Source organism: Triturus cristatus, chromosome 8 (genome assembly GCF_964204655.1).
Source record: "Triturus cristatus chromosome 8, aTriCri1.1, whole genome shotgun sequence".
NCBI classification, from domain to species: Eukaryota; Metazoa; Chordata; class Amphibia; order Caudata; family Salamandridae; genus Triturus; species Triturus cristatus.
Genome location: NC_140591.1, coordinates 3,977,401 through 3,991,849, shown reverse-complemented (window position 1 = coordinate 3,991,849; position 14,449 = coordinate 3,977,401). Strand labels below are relative to the sequence as shown.

At 45.1% G+C, this 14,449-nt stretch overlaps 1 protein-coding gene across 2 annotated transcripts in view; it reads right to left on the bottom strand.

Moving 5' to 3' along the window:
- Window positions 1–14,449, bottom strand: part of MAN1A2 (mannosidase alpha class 1A member 2) — a 541,780-nt gene that overhangs the window by 157,340 nt on the left and 369,991 nt on the right. For both annotated transcript variants that reach the window (XM_085620701.1, XM_085620700.1), the window contains exon 8: window positions 17–110. In XM_085620701.1, the coding sequence (XP_085476827.1) occupies window positions 17–110 (94 nt within the window). The remainder of the gene's footprint in view (window positions 1–16; window positions 111–14,449) is intronic.

Sequence of the window (14,449 nt, the reverse complement as noted above, 5' to 3'; positions counted from 1 at the left end):
GCAGTGCCACACTTACGTTGCCCCCAGCGCCCCGTCCGTGGGTTCAGGTAGTTGGGGTACAAGCCGTTGGGGCGGTCCATCTTCTGGAGAAGCTTCCGGATGTGCATGACCTGGAAGTGAAGAGAACCAGGGCTGTCAATCACAAGCAGTTGTCAAGAGACACATGACTCTACTACATGCCAGACTTCAGACTGCTGTCACTTACCATTAGGAAAGTCGAGGATAGAGTCTGTACCACACACCTCTCTCATACAGCACTGCTGTGTGCCTGGTCTGTGAGAGCTTAGACTGTAGATGGACACATCTCACACCACAGTCCTCTCTCATACAGCACTGCTGTGTGTCTGGTCTGTGAGAGCTCAGAATTCAGATACATCTCACACCACAATCCTCTCATACAGCACAGCGGTGTGCCTGGTCGGTAAGAGGTTAGACTACAGATACAACTCACGCCACTCTCCTCTCCCATACAGCACTGCTGTGTGCCTGGTCTGTGAGAGGTTAGACTACAGACATCTCACATCACACTCCTCTCTCGTACAGCACTGCTGTGTGTCTGGTCTGTGAGACCATAGATTACAGAGACACATCTCATACCACAGCCCTCTCTCATACAGCATTACTGTAAATCTGGTCTGTGAGAGGTTAGACTGTAGATGGACACATCTCATGATACAGTCCTCTCATGCAGCACTGCTGCGTGACTGATCGAACAAGTTACTTACCTTCAGTAACGTCTTATCTGGTAGAGACTCTATCAAGCCACAGATTCCTTACCTTAGAATTATCCCCAGGCCTCAAATTAGATCTGGAAATTTTTCGTGAGCAGAACCCTCACTTGCCGGTAGGTGGCATCATTCGGCTCTGCATGGCATCGTGCGCGCCGGAAGTGACGTTTGCGGTTGCTATACACACACCACTCAGGTGTGCTGACGTCAGTTACTTTTCACGACTTTCCGTGCCAGAAGAGCAGAGCCAAGAAGTACACTGACCACTAGTGTGGAAAACTAGGCTCTGGAAGGGGAAAGCCCTGTCCCTAGAAATCCGTTTGCAGAGCAAGGAGGATGGGTGAGTCCGTAAGGAATCTGCGGGTAGATAAGAGTCTCTACCAGATAAGGTGTTACTGAAGGTAAGTAACTTGTTCATCTGATAGAGACTTCTAGCAGCAGATTGATAACCTTAGAATAGATATCCAAGCAACACCTGCCCGGAGGTCGGTCTGCCGACCAATTTCACATGAGGAAGTCCTGCAGGACGAACGGGCAAAGTGTCCATCTATCCAGGCAGTAATGCATGATGAACATGTGCAGGGAATCCCACATTGCTGCCTGGCAGATGCCCAGGACCGGAACTCCGCGAGCTAACGCAGTAGTTGCAGCTTTAGCTCTGGTGGAATGAGCACGCAAACCCTCAGGGGTTGCTTCTTAGCCAATGTGTAGCAGATTTTGATGCAGAGCACGATCCATCGTGAGATGGTCATCTTCGGCACCACCCGCCCTTTCTTTGCTCTGACATACCCCCCGAAGAGTTGGTCTTCCACGCTGAACTTTTGTGTGCGGTCTGGGTAGAACTACAACGCTCTTTTTGGGTCCAGATGGTGAAGTATCTCCTCTTCCTTACAGGGATGAGGCGGAGCGAAAAAAAAGTAGGCAGAGTGATGGAATGGCCCACGTGAAATGGAGTGACCGCTTTCTGGAGAAAGGCAGCTCTCGTACGAAGCACCAGTTTGTCTGGGGAGATGTTAAGAGAAGGAGGCTTGGATGACAAGGCCGAAGCTCACGGACCCTCCGAGCAGATGTTATTGCCATCAGGAAGGCCGTCTAGATGTAAGGAGCCTGAGAGAGCAGTTATGGAAGGGCTCAAACCGAGCCCCGTCAGGACCAGATTAAGGCCCCACTGAGACATAACAAAAGGAGTGGGAGGAAACATATGTTGCAAACCTTTCAAAAACCTAAGTATGATAGGGGATTAGAAAAGGAAAGGCTTGTCAGGCAATTGAAGAAAAGCAGAAATTGCTGAAAGATATCCCTTAAGAGTGCAGAGAGCCGAGCCCTGCTGGGCAAAATAAAGAACGAACAGGAGAACCTGAGAAACGGGGGCAGAAAAAGGATTGTCTCTTTCTGTACACCGTGACAAATTTTGCCCAATGACAGACGTAAAACATCTTGGTAGAGGGATGCCTGGCCGCTAAGGTAACGTTACAGGCTTCGGGAGGAAGGTCAAAAGCTGTGAACTGTCGCCGCTCAATCTCTATGCCAGAAGGCAGAGCGTTGACAGGTTCGGGTGAAGAACCCTCCCCTGCTGCTGCGACAGAAGATCCTCCTGAAGGGCCAGCCTGATCGGAGGACCGATGTCCATGCTCAACAGCTCGGGATACCAGACTCTCCGCACCCAGTCCGGCCCTACAAGGATGACTTGGTCCCAGTTGTTCCCGATCTTCTGGAGAACTCGGGACAGGAGTGGCATGGGCAGAAAGGCGTACAGAAGGCGTGAACTCCACTCGAGACAAAAAGCGTCTCTGGGTGAGAGCCACCTTGGAAAATCCATTGCACAGCACTGTTGACATTGCACATTCTTACCAGTGGAGAACAAATCTAACCATGAATCTCTCCACTGCTGAAAGAGACTTTGCGCCATCTCCATATGGAGGCGCCATTCGTGATCGGCTTAGCATCATCAGCTGAGTTTGTCCGCTCTGGAGTTCAGCGAACCCACCAGATGTTGAACCAACAGAGTTACGCCCTGCCGTTCCAGCCAAGTCCAGATACGCAGGGCCTCTTAACAAAGGGTTCACAACCCCACGCCATCCCGCCATGCTTGTTGCAGTGCTACATAGCGGTGATGCTGTCTGTGAACACTTGCTCTAGCTTTTCCTGGATGGAGGGTAGAAAGGCTTTCGGGGACAATCAGATTGCTCGGAGCTCCAACAAGTTGATGTGGAGTCCGGATTCCACCGTAGTGAGGAAATATGAATTTTGTGATCAGTTATGTCCCCTATCGTAGACCCCAACGGCTCCATGTGCATGCTATAAGTACATGTATGTTCCCTCCAGTTCCAGTTATGAAGACGCAAATACATGTGCGTCCACCGTTAACATGTCCTCTTTCAGATCCGCCATGAATGGGTCAGATATTCCCTTCCTAAGTATGAAAGGCCACCGACTTTATGTGGTTCACTCTCCACATTTTACAGATTCAGGCGAGTAGGCCCTGAATTCTGCCATCAAACCTTTTCCTGCCTTCTGCCTCTGAAAGCTCCAGTCTGAGCCTGTATCTGTATTCATGAACTTTGTCCTACTCCCTGCGCGGCTAACGGTGCCTGATCCAGCCTGTTGCCTGCCAAAAACTGTATTTCACCTTCAAGATTATCTGCTCCGCTCCTCATCCGATGCATTCCTGTCTAGTAGTTTAGGTAAACATTCTTCCAGCTACCATGCAAAGGGCCAGGCCTCGCTGTCCTCATGCAAGTAATTCATAGCCCCTGTTACCATGGAAGATTCCTGCCCCCTCGCATCTCATGTAGACACTTAGACGCTTGTACACGCACTAACAGTCAGTATAGAATAGATTCTATCCTAGAGACCTTTCCTTTTGGATAACACAGTTCTTTAAACATAGGATATTAGATATGGTTTGGGATTAGGTTGACATGACCCCCCAGACTTCTGTCTCCACATGTAGAGCTAAATGTCAAGTCCCCTTCACCCTCTAGTTGCACGTCAATCACACGTCATGCGGCTGCGCGCGCACCTCTGCCAAATATTTCTGCTGACATTGCAGGATTCTCTTATGGATCCACCCACTTGTGACATCATGTATAATGACGTTTTATAAGTTACGCCTATATGTCCGCCTTTTTTAGCTACGTATGCCTATTTTATCTGTATTATCAGCTGTTACGCCTCTTGCATCTGTCTTAATGTAATGCTTTCCATATAAATACCATTACCTGTCAATAATGTATGCCCTTCCTTCCTGAACTTTCGTGGTGATGGAATTTGAAGCCTGCAATTCGAATTGTATTTCCTTTGTCAAGGAATAAAGCCTTTAGAACCTCTAATACCACGGATTCTGCCTCTTATATTTACTGAGTTATTCTTACTAGATTTTACCGCATAAAAAATAGTACCGGTAATGAAATATTTACCACAGAAATTGGCGCCCGAACAGGGACACTTTCTCATCTCACGCGCCGGAGGTGCGTTGCAGGCCCGGTCTCCTGCCACAGCTGAACGGACAAAAACGCGTATCTGCAGGATTTCCTGTATCTCCCTCCGGCCAAGCGGGGGTGACTGAGGCTGCGATCAACACCCAGACGAGGCGGTGAGAAGTGCGAAGTATCCCGACCAGAGCCTAGCTGAGAGAGCAAGATCCGAGGTATACAGAGGCCCACCAGGTTCCGAAGTTCCGAGTCCAGTCGAGTCGAGTCCAGTCCGGTCCAGTTTCAGTTCCGTTCCGAGGCCTTCCGTTCCGAGCTACCCGGTGAGTACCATTGCCGGGGAGGCATTTAACGTGCACATAGTCTGTGCCGGTCAAGACGGGTTTGGGTACACAAATCCGGTCTGCACTGTTTCAGCAGTGTATCTGTACTGTTTAGCAGTATATCTAGTATGTCTTGCATATAATTAAATATTATTTAGTGTTAGTATTATGTCAGTAACTAGTTTTCTATTAGTTATCATTATTCGTTAAATGTTAAATGTTAAATGTTTTAAATACGTTCTACATATTGTGGTGTGAATGACTGTTCATTATTGTGTTTACTGTATTAAGTGTGTTTAAGATTAAGTAACCAGATCTAAAAATGCCGCTCTTTTCGAAATTAAGACAGATCAAAACTAGAAAAGGGGTACTCGAAGAAGCTGTTCCCATTCCACCTAGGGATACCCCAGGATACTTTATGTATCATAAACATGGCCTAGATGCCGTATTGTTTCTTGATTTATGGGTGGACTACACCAAGGATTTGCCAGAAAGTCAGAGATGGCCCGCAGCGGGGACCTGGGATGCAGATTGCATCATGAGAGTAGAAGAAGAATTATGGAAAAAGAAAGCCAGACAGTCACAGAAAGATGCCATTGAATTATGGCGTAAAGAATCATATAGACGTACAGAAAAAGCGCTCAGACAGGAAGAGAAAGGTAGAGAGAATTCAAATAAAGCCCGAGAAAATCTATTAATTGAGGAAGGTACCCGAGTAAAATCAGAACAAGTAGATAGACAAAGAAATACTCTTATGAATGGTATGTATCCTCTTCTGGCCGAAGGGTTACCTAAGGCTACCCCGGAAATACCAAAAGACTTGACTCCTCCATTGCTCCCGATAAAAGCACATCCCAAAACACATCCCAAAACAGCAAAGGACGTTTTCCTTTCCTCCTATTTAGACGACGTAGCTCCCGAGTATGCTAATACCATACCACACACACCGCTTGCCGATGGTGTTCAACACCAAGAGCATCCGTCTGTATCCCCGCAACAACAAACTCCTACGCCCATTCCCACAGGTCCATCCGTTTCTACTGTTTTTCCCGCATCTACAATTTCTATCTTACGTCCAACGAATCCTTTCTTGCCCAGCACCTCAGATGGTGCTACAGGAGGTACGACAGACATGTTTGCCACACCGCCGCGAAATAAACAGACCCTTAGAGATTTAGCACTCCAGCGTACACCCCAACTAGCGGCATCCGACAAGTTTAAAGAACAGCTTGTGGATTGTAGATACGATCCAGTACCAGGTAAACAGGACAGATTGCTCATATCATCACTACGTATACGACGAGCTACATTGTATTTAATGACGATACCAGGAATGGTTGAACACCTAGACAATATATATCACTTTGTCCAAACAGGGCGAGGCCCAGAAAGTATTAACGAAGCTATGGAATACCAGAAAGTGGATGTCCAAAGACAACTACTACGTTTCCTCATAAACTGCGTGATTAGGAACCAAGACAGGCCTGGGGCAGATCATGATACCATGCAAAAACTTGCCAAATGGGGTCAGAACATATCAGAAGAGAAACATGATAAACAGGCGTGTATAATCGCCATGTATCGAAAGATCCGCAAGGAAGTAGAACGAATACATAAAGAAAGACGAGAAGCAGACAGAATTGAATCAGAGGAAGAGGAGGAGCAAGAATCAGAACAATTAGAAACGATAGCTTACGTAGGTAGAGGAAGACCCCATAATAATGCTAGAAGCTGTAATGATCCGATACGTTCGATACGTCCAGAATGTAACAGACATTTTCAAACCCCTATGTTAAATACAAGATCCCCTGAACACCTATTCCAAGCCGCTGATAAATTACTCCGAGATCGAAGGGGGTACCATATGTTCGATTCCATGGACGAACAAGAAATAGCCAGGTCAGCAGTACAATGGGCTGACAGTCCCAGTAAATACAGTGATGATGCGCTAGCACACACGTTTCTGAATCTTGCCCCATACGAACAACGTTTAGCTAGTATATACATGATTCAACACCTCCTTATATTATATAAAAGCCAACACTCCGATCCAGGATCCTTACCTAACATATTGACAGAACTACTCACGAATACATGGAGAGGGTCAAGTACTGATTTGATTAAAGAAATTCTAGAATTTCGAAACCAGTATATAACTTTTGTATGCCCAGAACACGTTCCGGTTCCCATTATGGGAAGAAAAATGTATCACATAGATAGACAGAATCCCTTACGCGAAGTACACCCAATCAGAGGTGAAGGTAATAACTTTACACGCGTGTTTGTGTACACGCCTATAACTAAAATTGAATTATTAGAAATGAAGAAAGTAGTACCCAGCCATGACAAGGATCCAGCAGGTTTCCACCGTGAGATAAAAGACATGTTACTCATGGGAGAGTATACCTACCCCGATATTATGAAAATATTAAAAGTATTAATGCCTGCCGGTATTTACGAGAAACTCAAAGAAAAGGAATGGGAGGTGGGAGACCAAAAGATAGAGTGGACAGCATTAGAAAACGAAGAAAAGGCCCGAGCTGCAGGTTCAGGGCTTGGGGAAAAGACTACAGCATTACCAGGATTATTAGTGCAGGTACTACCACGTTTATTAACGACGAAAAAGGAGGACTGGGGTGCAATCTCAGCCTGTAAACAAAAGCAAGATGAAGACACTAGTGATTTCTATTCCCGATTTGAAAAATGTTTTGGTATTAATAGTGGCATAAAAGCAAGTAGCGAGTCATATCCACATCTGTTTGTGACAAAATTAGTTGAAAATTCCCTACCACAAGTTAAGAATAGAGTATTGAAATTCGAGAGTACCTGGCAAGGTAACACCCCGTCACAGATGTTACAGATGTTGCAATATCACCACAATAGAATTAGAGAAGAACAAGAACATGAACAAAGACGTATGAAAGATACAAAAATGAAAATGCTTGTTGCTCAGTCAGTTCCAGCTGATGGTCATCAAAAGGGTGATTCCGCAGGTCCAACAAAAGGGACATGCAACTATTGTAAACAACAAGGTCATTATATACACGATTGTCCATTCCTGAAACATAATATTGCCACAGGTAGAACCCAGGAAAGACCACGTCCACCTAGACAGGATCAGAATCAACAACAAATTCCTCAGCATGTACAACCTAGGTCAGCTCCGCAACAACTAGCTCCGCAACAGGCAGCTCCACAACAGACCGTAGAACCACCACAAGCGCAGCCTATTGCTGCCACACAAGCAACAACGCAACAGATGTATCAGTATGCACAAGCAGATTATCCCGATTATCAGCGATACACATGAAATAGCCTAGAGAGGGAAGTTGGCTTACCCCTTATTGAGGTTCCTGTAGATCAAGAGGGACCTTATGTACATAGTGAACTATTAGGGGAAGACAGAAAGTTTTTACTTGATACAGGGGCAAGCAGAACAACTATACGACGCAGTGAAGTTCCAGGGGCACCCCTCTCAGGCTCACAGAATATTTCCCTTGGATTCTCAGGAAAACCTATAATTAATGACGTAACACAACCTCTTCCACTCACGGTTGGTCCATTGACACGTACTACAGATTTATTGCTTACTAAATCATGTCCAGAGAACTTGTTAGGTATAAAAACATTGAAAGCTCTAGGAGCTATAATATGTTGTTCTCCGGAAGGAGTACGACTATTTCTACGTGACTTTAAAGGTCACTACGTGTCCAGAGACATGGATCACCGGCTGCAGAATTTACCTACACATTTATGGGCACAAGGCCCCACTGATGTTGGTTGCATGAACATTACACCATATCGAGTCACACTGAAAACAGGAGTAGTACTACCACGAATGCGACAATACAAATTACCACCAGATGCTGTTGTGGCTTTGCTGCAAATCATTGACGAGCTCATTGCACAAGGAGTGGTTGTAGAAACCGACTCCAATATATGCAATTCCCCAATAATTCCGATTCTTAAAAGAACGGATCCAAATACACCACCAGTATATCGATTGGTTATTGATCTGCGCGAACTAAATAAATGTATTGTACCACAATACCCTGTGGTCCCAGATATCTCTTCATTATTAACAGCTATTGACTCAGAAGCAACGTTCTTCACTGTAATTGATCTCAAGAATGCTTTCTTTAGCGTCCCAATAGATCCGGAAAGTCAATATCTGTTCGGATTCAGTTTAAATGGACGAAGTTTTAAATTCACACGCGCACCTCAAGGATTTACAGAAAGCCCCAGCATCTATAGCCAAGCACTGAAACGAGAACTTGACAGTATCCACATGCCAGTTAACACTGCCTTGCTTCAATATGTCGATGATCTGCTGATCACCGCCCGAAGCGAACATGAATGTGAAACAGCGTCACTGACGGTTTTAAAATTTTTGGCTGACAAGGGGCACAAGGTGTCCCCTTCTAAGCTGCAATTCTGTGTCCAGCGAGTTGTTTACCTTGGGCACTCGCTGTCCAAGGAGGGAAGACAGCTTACACCTGATCGCATCCAGTTAATCGCTAACATGCCACCACCCAAGACACAAAAGGAGGTGCAGGCTTTTATAGGTCTCACTTCATACTGTAGGCAGTGGATCCCTCAATATGCATTTCTAGCTAAACCTCTCATCCAGTTGACAACACAGGAGGCAGCCACATCGACTGTCCTCCCTTGGACTCAAGAACACACATATGCCTTTGAAAGCTTAAAGAAAGCTTTATGCCAAGCACCTGTTTTAGCAACACCATGTTACAGTAAACAGTTTACACTCTTTGTTACAGAACGCGAAGGTACTGCCTTGTCAGTACTCACTCAGGAACAAGCAGGATCACACAAACCATGTGCTTATTTCTCTAGTACATTAGATCCAGTAGCTCAGGCTCTTCCTGCGTGCCTGAAATCAGTGGCAGCAACAGCTTTAGCAATCAGACAAAGCGATGCCATAGTGTTAGGACATCAATTGACAGTACAAGTACCACACGCAGTAGAGGTTCTTTTGAACCGCACACAAACACAACACTTGACTATAGCGAGACTCACCGGTTACGAATTGACATTGTTTCAGCCACACATAGAAATCAGACGTTGTAATACGTTAAATCCTGCCACACTGTTACCAGTAGGCGGAACAGATCCATTGGCACATGATTGTGTCGAAGTCATTACTATCACGACGAAACCCAGACAAGACTTGACAGATATCCCTTTATCAGATCCAGACCTGACATTGTATGTAGATGGTTCATGTATGAGAACAAGTACAGGAGAGTTAGTGGCCGCTTACGCAGTCACAACAGACACTGAAGTCATTGAAACAAATTGTATTAACACTTTGTCAGCTCAAGCAGCAGAGCTCATCGCTCTGACACAAGCCTGTATTCAAGCCAAAGATAAGAAAGTCAACATATACACAGATTCACGTTATGCATTCGGAGTCGTCCATGACTTCGGCGTACTGTGGCGAGAGAGAGGTTATTTAACTTCTCACGGTGCCCACATCCAACACGGACCCCTCATTCAAGCCCTATTAGACGCGATTCATCTACCTACTGCAATATCGATTATGAAATGCAAAGCCCATACAAAAGTTACCGATATCATTTCTCAGGGTAATGACCTAGCTGACAGAACAGCTAAACAGACTGCTCAGAATCAGACTCACACAACTGACACGACAAAGACAATAGTTCCGACACCAACACATTGCATGACAGTTAAGGATCCCGCCCTTGATGTAATTGACATACAGACACATGCTACACCAGAAGAAATAAAGAAATGGACTGAATTAGGAGGGATCCAAACGGATCAAGGATGGATGACGAAGGAAAAATCTATATGGTTTCTTCCCGACTCCATGGTTCAAGTCATCATTAACACAATACATAGTCCAGCGCACCTAGGAGAAAAAGCTATGCTAGACAGTATTCAACACATTTGGTTCAACAAACACTTACGAGCAGCAGCCAAACAGAAAGTACGTACCTGTATGATATGTTGTCAGTTTAATCCAGGTAAAAGCATCCCCGTAGAACAGGGTGGATTTCAATCTCCCGATCATGCTTTTGAAGTCCTCCAGATGGATTATATCCAGATGGAACGATGTCGAGGATTCAAATATGTTCTCGTAGTTGTCTGTGCTCTTTCCCGTTGGACAGAAGCCTACCCGGTTTCAGATTACACTGCCCCGACTACTGCCAAACAGCTAGTTCGAGAATTCTTCCCACGATTCGGTTTACCACGTGTTGTCTACTCAGATAACGGTCAGCCGTTCTCATCCGAACTAATGAAACATGTTTCCCTTTTGTTAGGCTACCAATGGAAATTCCACTGTGTCCGACATCCCGAGGCAGCAGGTCTCGTGGAACGCCATAATCAAACTCTGAAAATTAGATTGTCCAAAATATGTAGAGAAAAAGGTGTCGATTGGATAGTAGCCTTACCAGTTGCACTCTTTTACATGAGAATGGTAGCACATTCTCGAACAGGGCTATCCCCGTACGAGGTGATCTTCGGTAGACCACCAAATATGTGGGGGACGCCTATACCTCGCAAAATCACTGATGTTGACTGTAATATGCTGACAGATTACCTGGCTTCCTTGATGTCTGCACTACAATCTTGTCGTTCACAGGTAGCTGCAGCTTTTCCCGATAACACTGAGGTGAAGCCCCATGACGTGGTTCCAGGTGATCTGGTTCTGGTACGGAATTTCGACCGGAAGACCCAACTGGAGCCTAGGTGGAAATCGCCAAAACTTGTTCTACTAGCAACAAGGACAGCCGTGAAAATCGAGGGACGTAAAGGGTGGTTGCACTCGAGTCATATCAAGAAATTTTATGGACTACCATCCAGTGTGAACACTCAGTCCTGCATTCCCTCACAGACAGACTCAAAGCTCCCCTTGGTTGAACCCACGAAAACGGAACTTTATAAACTGAAATTAAGGTCTAGCAAGTCAGACAATTTGATTGTTTAAGTCCTCTCCAAGGTGAATCGGTTGAATTTGTCTCTGACATGTATCCTCTAGACCGGAATAGAGAAAGAAATCGACAGATGCAACTTAAAAAGCATGCGTATTGTAAATCACTTCGTAGTCACTGCACAGTAACATTATTAATTTTGTTTTTTCTAAGTCTTCTGATCATTATTTCTAGTGTATTGCTGCATATGTATTACCCTATGTCTAAACGTGCTTACAATGTTACTGCTGAACATTCTTTTAGTGAATTACCTCCGCATGAGTTGTCCTATAGATTTGCGCTGCGCAACAACACATTCATTAGTATGTTACATCATTCCCATCAGACCAGCAATGCTACAAATTGTTGGATATGTGGCCGACTCCCTCCCTATCAGAACTATAAGGGAGTTCTGCCCCTCTTTCCATATCCATTCACACACAATGGCTCCTGTGGAGCATGGTTTAGTTTGATCAATTCCCTAGATTCAAATTCCGTAGTTTATCAAGACAACTGGGTATGGGGAAACCTGAACCTAGTTTTGCTTAAAGTCTGCTACCCTAACAAGGAGGGACTTCCCAAAAGAACAGGAACTGATCTAGAAAATGAAGTATATGGATTAGGTAATTTTACACTTAACCTCATGATCCTGAACGTTGAATCTGAAGCTACACCAATCTTGCCCGCCATGTCAGTATTCCCAGTTAAAGGGGAATTATGTGTAAGAAAGAATGGTTCCATACACATGGGCCATAGTAAATGCACCACTGTAATAAAATTCAGTGATCAAGGCAAGTCTACATTTAGAGCTTCCCGTCATTCCTACTTCATATGTGGCCAGACCGCATATATACGTCTACCTCTAGATTGGGATGGTACCTGTTACATAGCATTCCTTCTGCCACCTGTTTTCCTAGCTCCTCCCGATTATCATAGAAATACCCATTTAGTACACAATAGACAGCAGAGAGATCTCCCAATTGTCGATTACACTGAAACGGCATGGGAGCAATACACAGATTTCAATAAAGGTTTCTTTCCCTATATAGGTACAGTCACTAATAGTAAACTGATACGTAGATTAACTAGAACCCTTGAAGCAGTAGTGAACGAGACTACTTCCGCCTTAGGCAATTTAACAGAAGAGCAGTCTGCTATGCGGATTGTTGTGCTTCAAAATCGTCTTGTCCTTGACGTCATCCTGGCCGATAGGGGCGGAGCTTGTAGGGTCATCGGATCAAGTTGCTGCATTTTCATACCAGAAAATTCGCCGTCAGTATATAAAGCCATAACCCGCCTTCATAAGATTATAAGCCAGATACACCAGAGTCCAGGCACCTGGACTTGGTCCAGTTGGTTCTGGGGCGTGTTGTCAGCCTGGGGATGGAGGATCCTATCCTTCCTAGGTATTGGCTTTCTCATACTATTCAGTTGCTGTTTATGTCTACAATGTGGGCCAGCGATTTGTGGCCTGTGTGCCACATCGTGTATCCCACATCCAAGTTTTCGTTCAAGATCCCGGAAGAAGAAAGAAGAACAAATGATGCTATATGAACAGATCGATGGATTAATGAAGATTGATATCTCCTGAGGGTCCGTAGGGGACAAGGAGGGAATGAGGAAATATGAATTTTGTGATCAGTTATATCCCCTATCGTAGACCCCAACGGCTCCATGTGCATGCTATAAGTACATGTATGTTCCCTCCAGTTCCAGTTATGAAGACGCAAATACATGTGCGTCCACCGTTAACATGTCCTCTTTCAGATCCGCCATGAATGGGTCAGATATTCCCTTCCTAAGTATGAAAGGCCACCGACTTTATGTGGTTCACTCTCCACATTTTACAGATTCAGGCGAGTAGGCCCTGAATTCTGCCATCAAACCTTTTCCTGCCTTCTGCCTCTGAAAGCTCCAGTCTGAGCCTGTATCTGTATTCATGAACTTTGTCCTACTCCCTGCGCGGCTAACGGTGCCTGATCCAGCCTGTTGCCTGCCAAAAACTGTATTTCACCTTCAAGATTATCTGCTCCGCTCCTCATCCGATGCATTCCTGTCTAGTAGTTTAGGTAAACATTCTTCCAGCTACCATGCAAAGGGCCAGGCCTCGCTGTCCTCATGCAAGTAATTCATAGCCCCTGTTACCATGGAAGATTCCTGCCCCCTCGCATCTCATGTAGACACTTAGACGCTTGTACACGCACTAACAGTCAGTATAGAATAGATTCTATCCTAGAGACCTTTCCTTTTGGATAACACAGTTCTTTAAACATAGGATATTAGATATGGTTTGGGATTAGGTTGACATGACCCCCCAGACTTCTGTCTCCACATGTAGAGCTAAATGTCAAGTCCCCTTCACCCTCTAGTTGCACGTCAATCACACGTCATGCGGCTGCGCGCGCACCTCTGCCAAATATTTCTGCTGACATTGCAGGATTCTCTTATGGATCCACCCACTTGTGACATCATGTATAATGACGTTTTATAAGTTACGCCTATATGTCCGCCTTTTTTAGCTACGTATGCCTATTTTATCTGTATTATCAGCTGTTACGCCTCTTGCATCTGTCTTAATGTAATGCTTTCCATATAAATACCATTACCTGTCAATAATGTATGCCCTTCCTTCCTGAACTTTCGTGGTGATGGAATTTGAAGCCTGCAATTCGAATTGTATTTCCTTTGTCAAGGAATAAAGCCTTTAGAACCTCTAATACCACGGATTCTGCCTCTTATATTTACTGAGTTATTCTTACTAGATTTTACCGCATAAAAAATAGTACCGGTAATGAAATATTTACCACAGTAGACCAGAGTCCTCCGATTGCCACTTCTCTCAGATGGCCGCCCCATCCCAGGAATGACGCATCTGTCACCACTGTCAGATATGGGTGGGGAAGGGAGAGGGTTCTGCCACTGACCCAATCACAGTTTGAAAGCCTCCACTGCAGGTCCCTTTGAGATCTGGACCATGTGGGAAAGCTTCCCTTGATGCTGCGCCCACT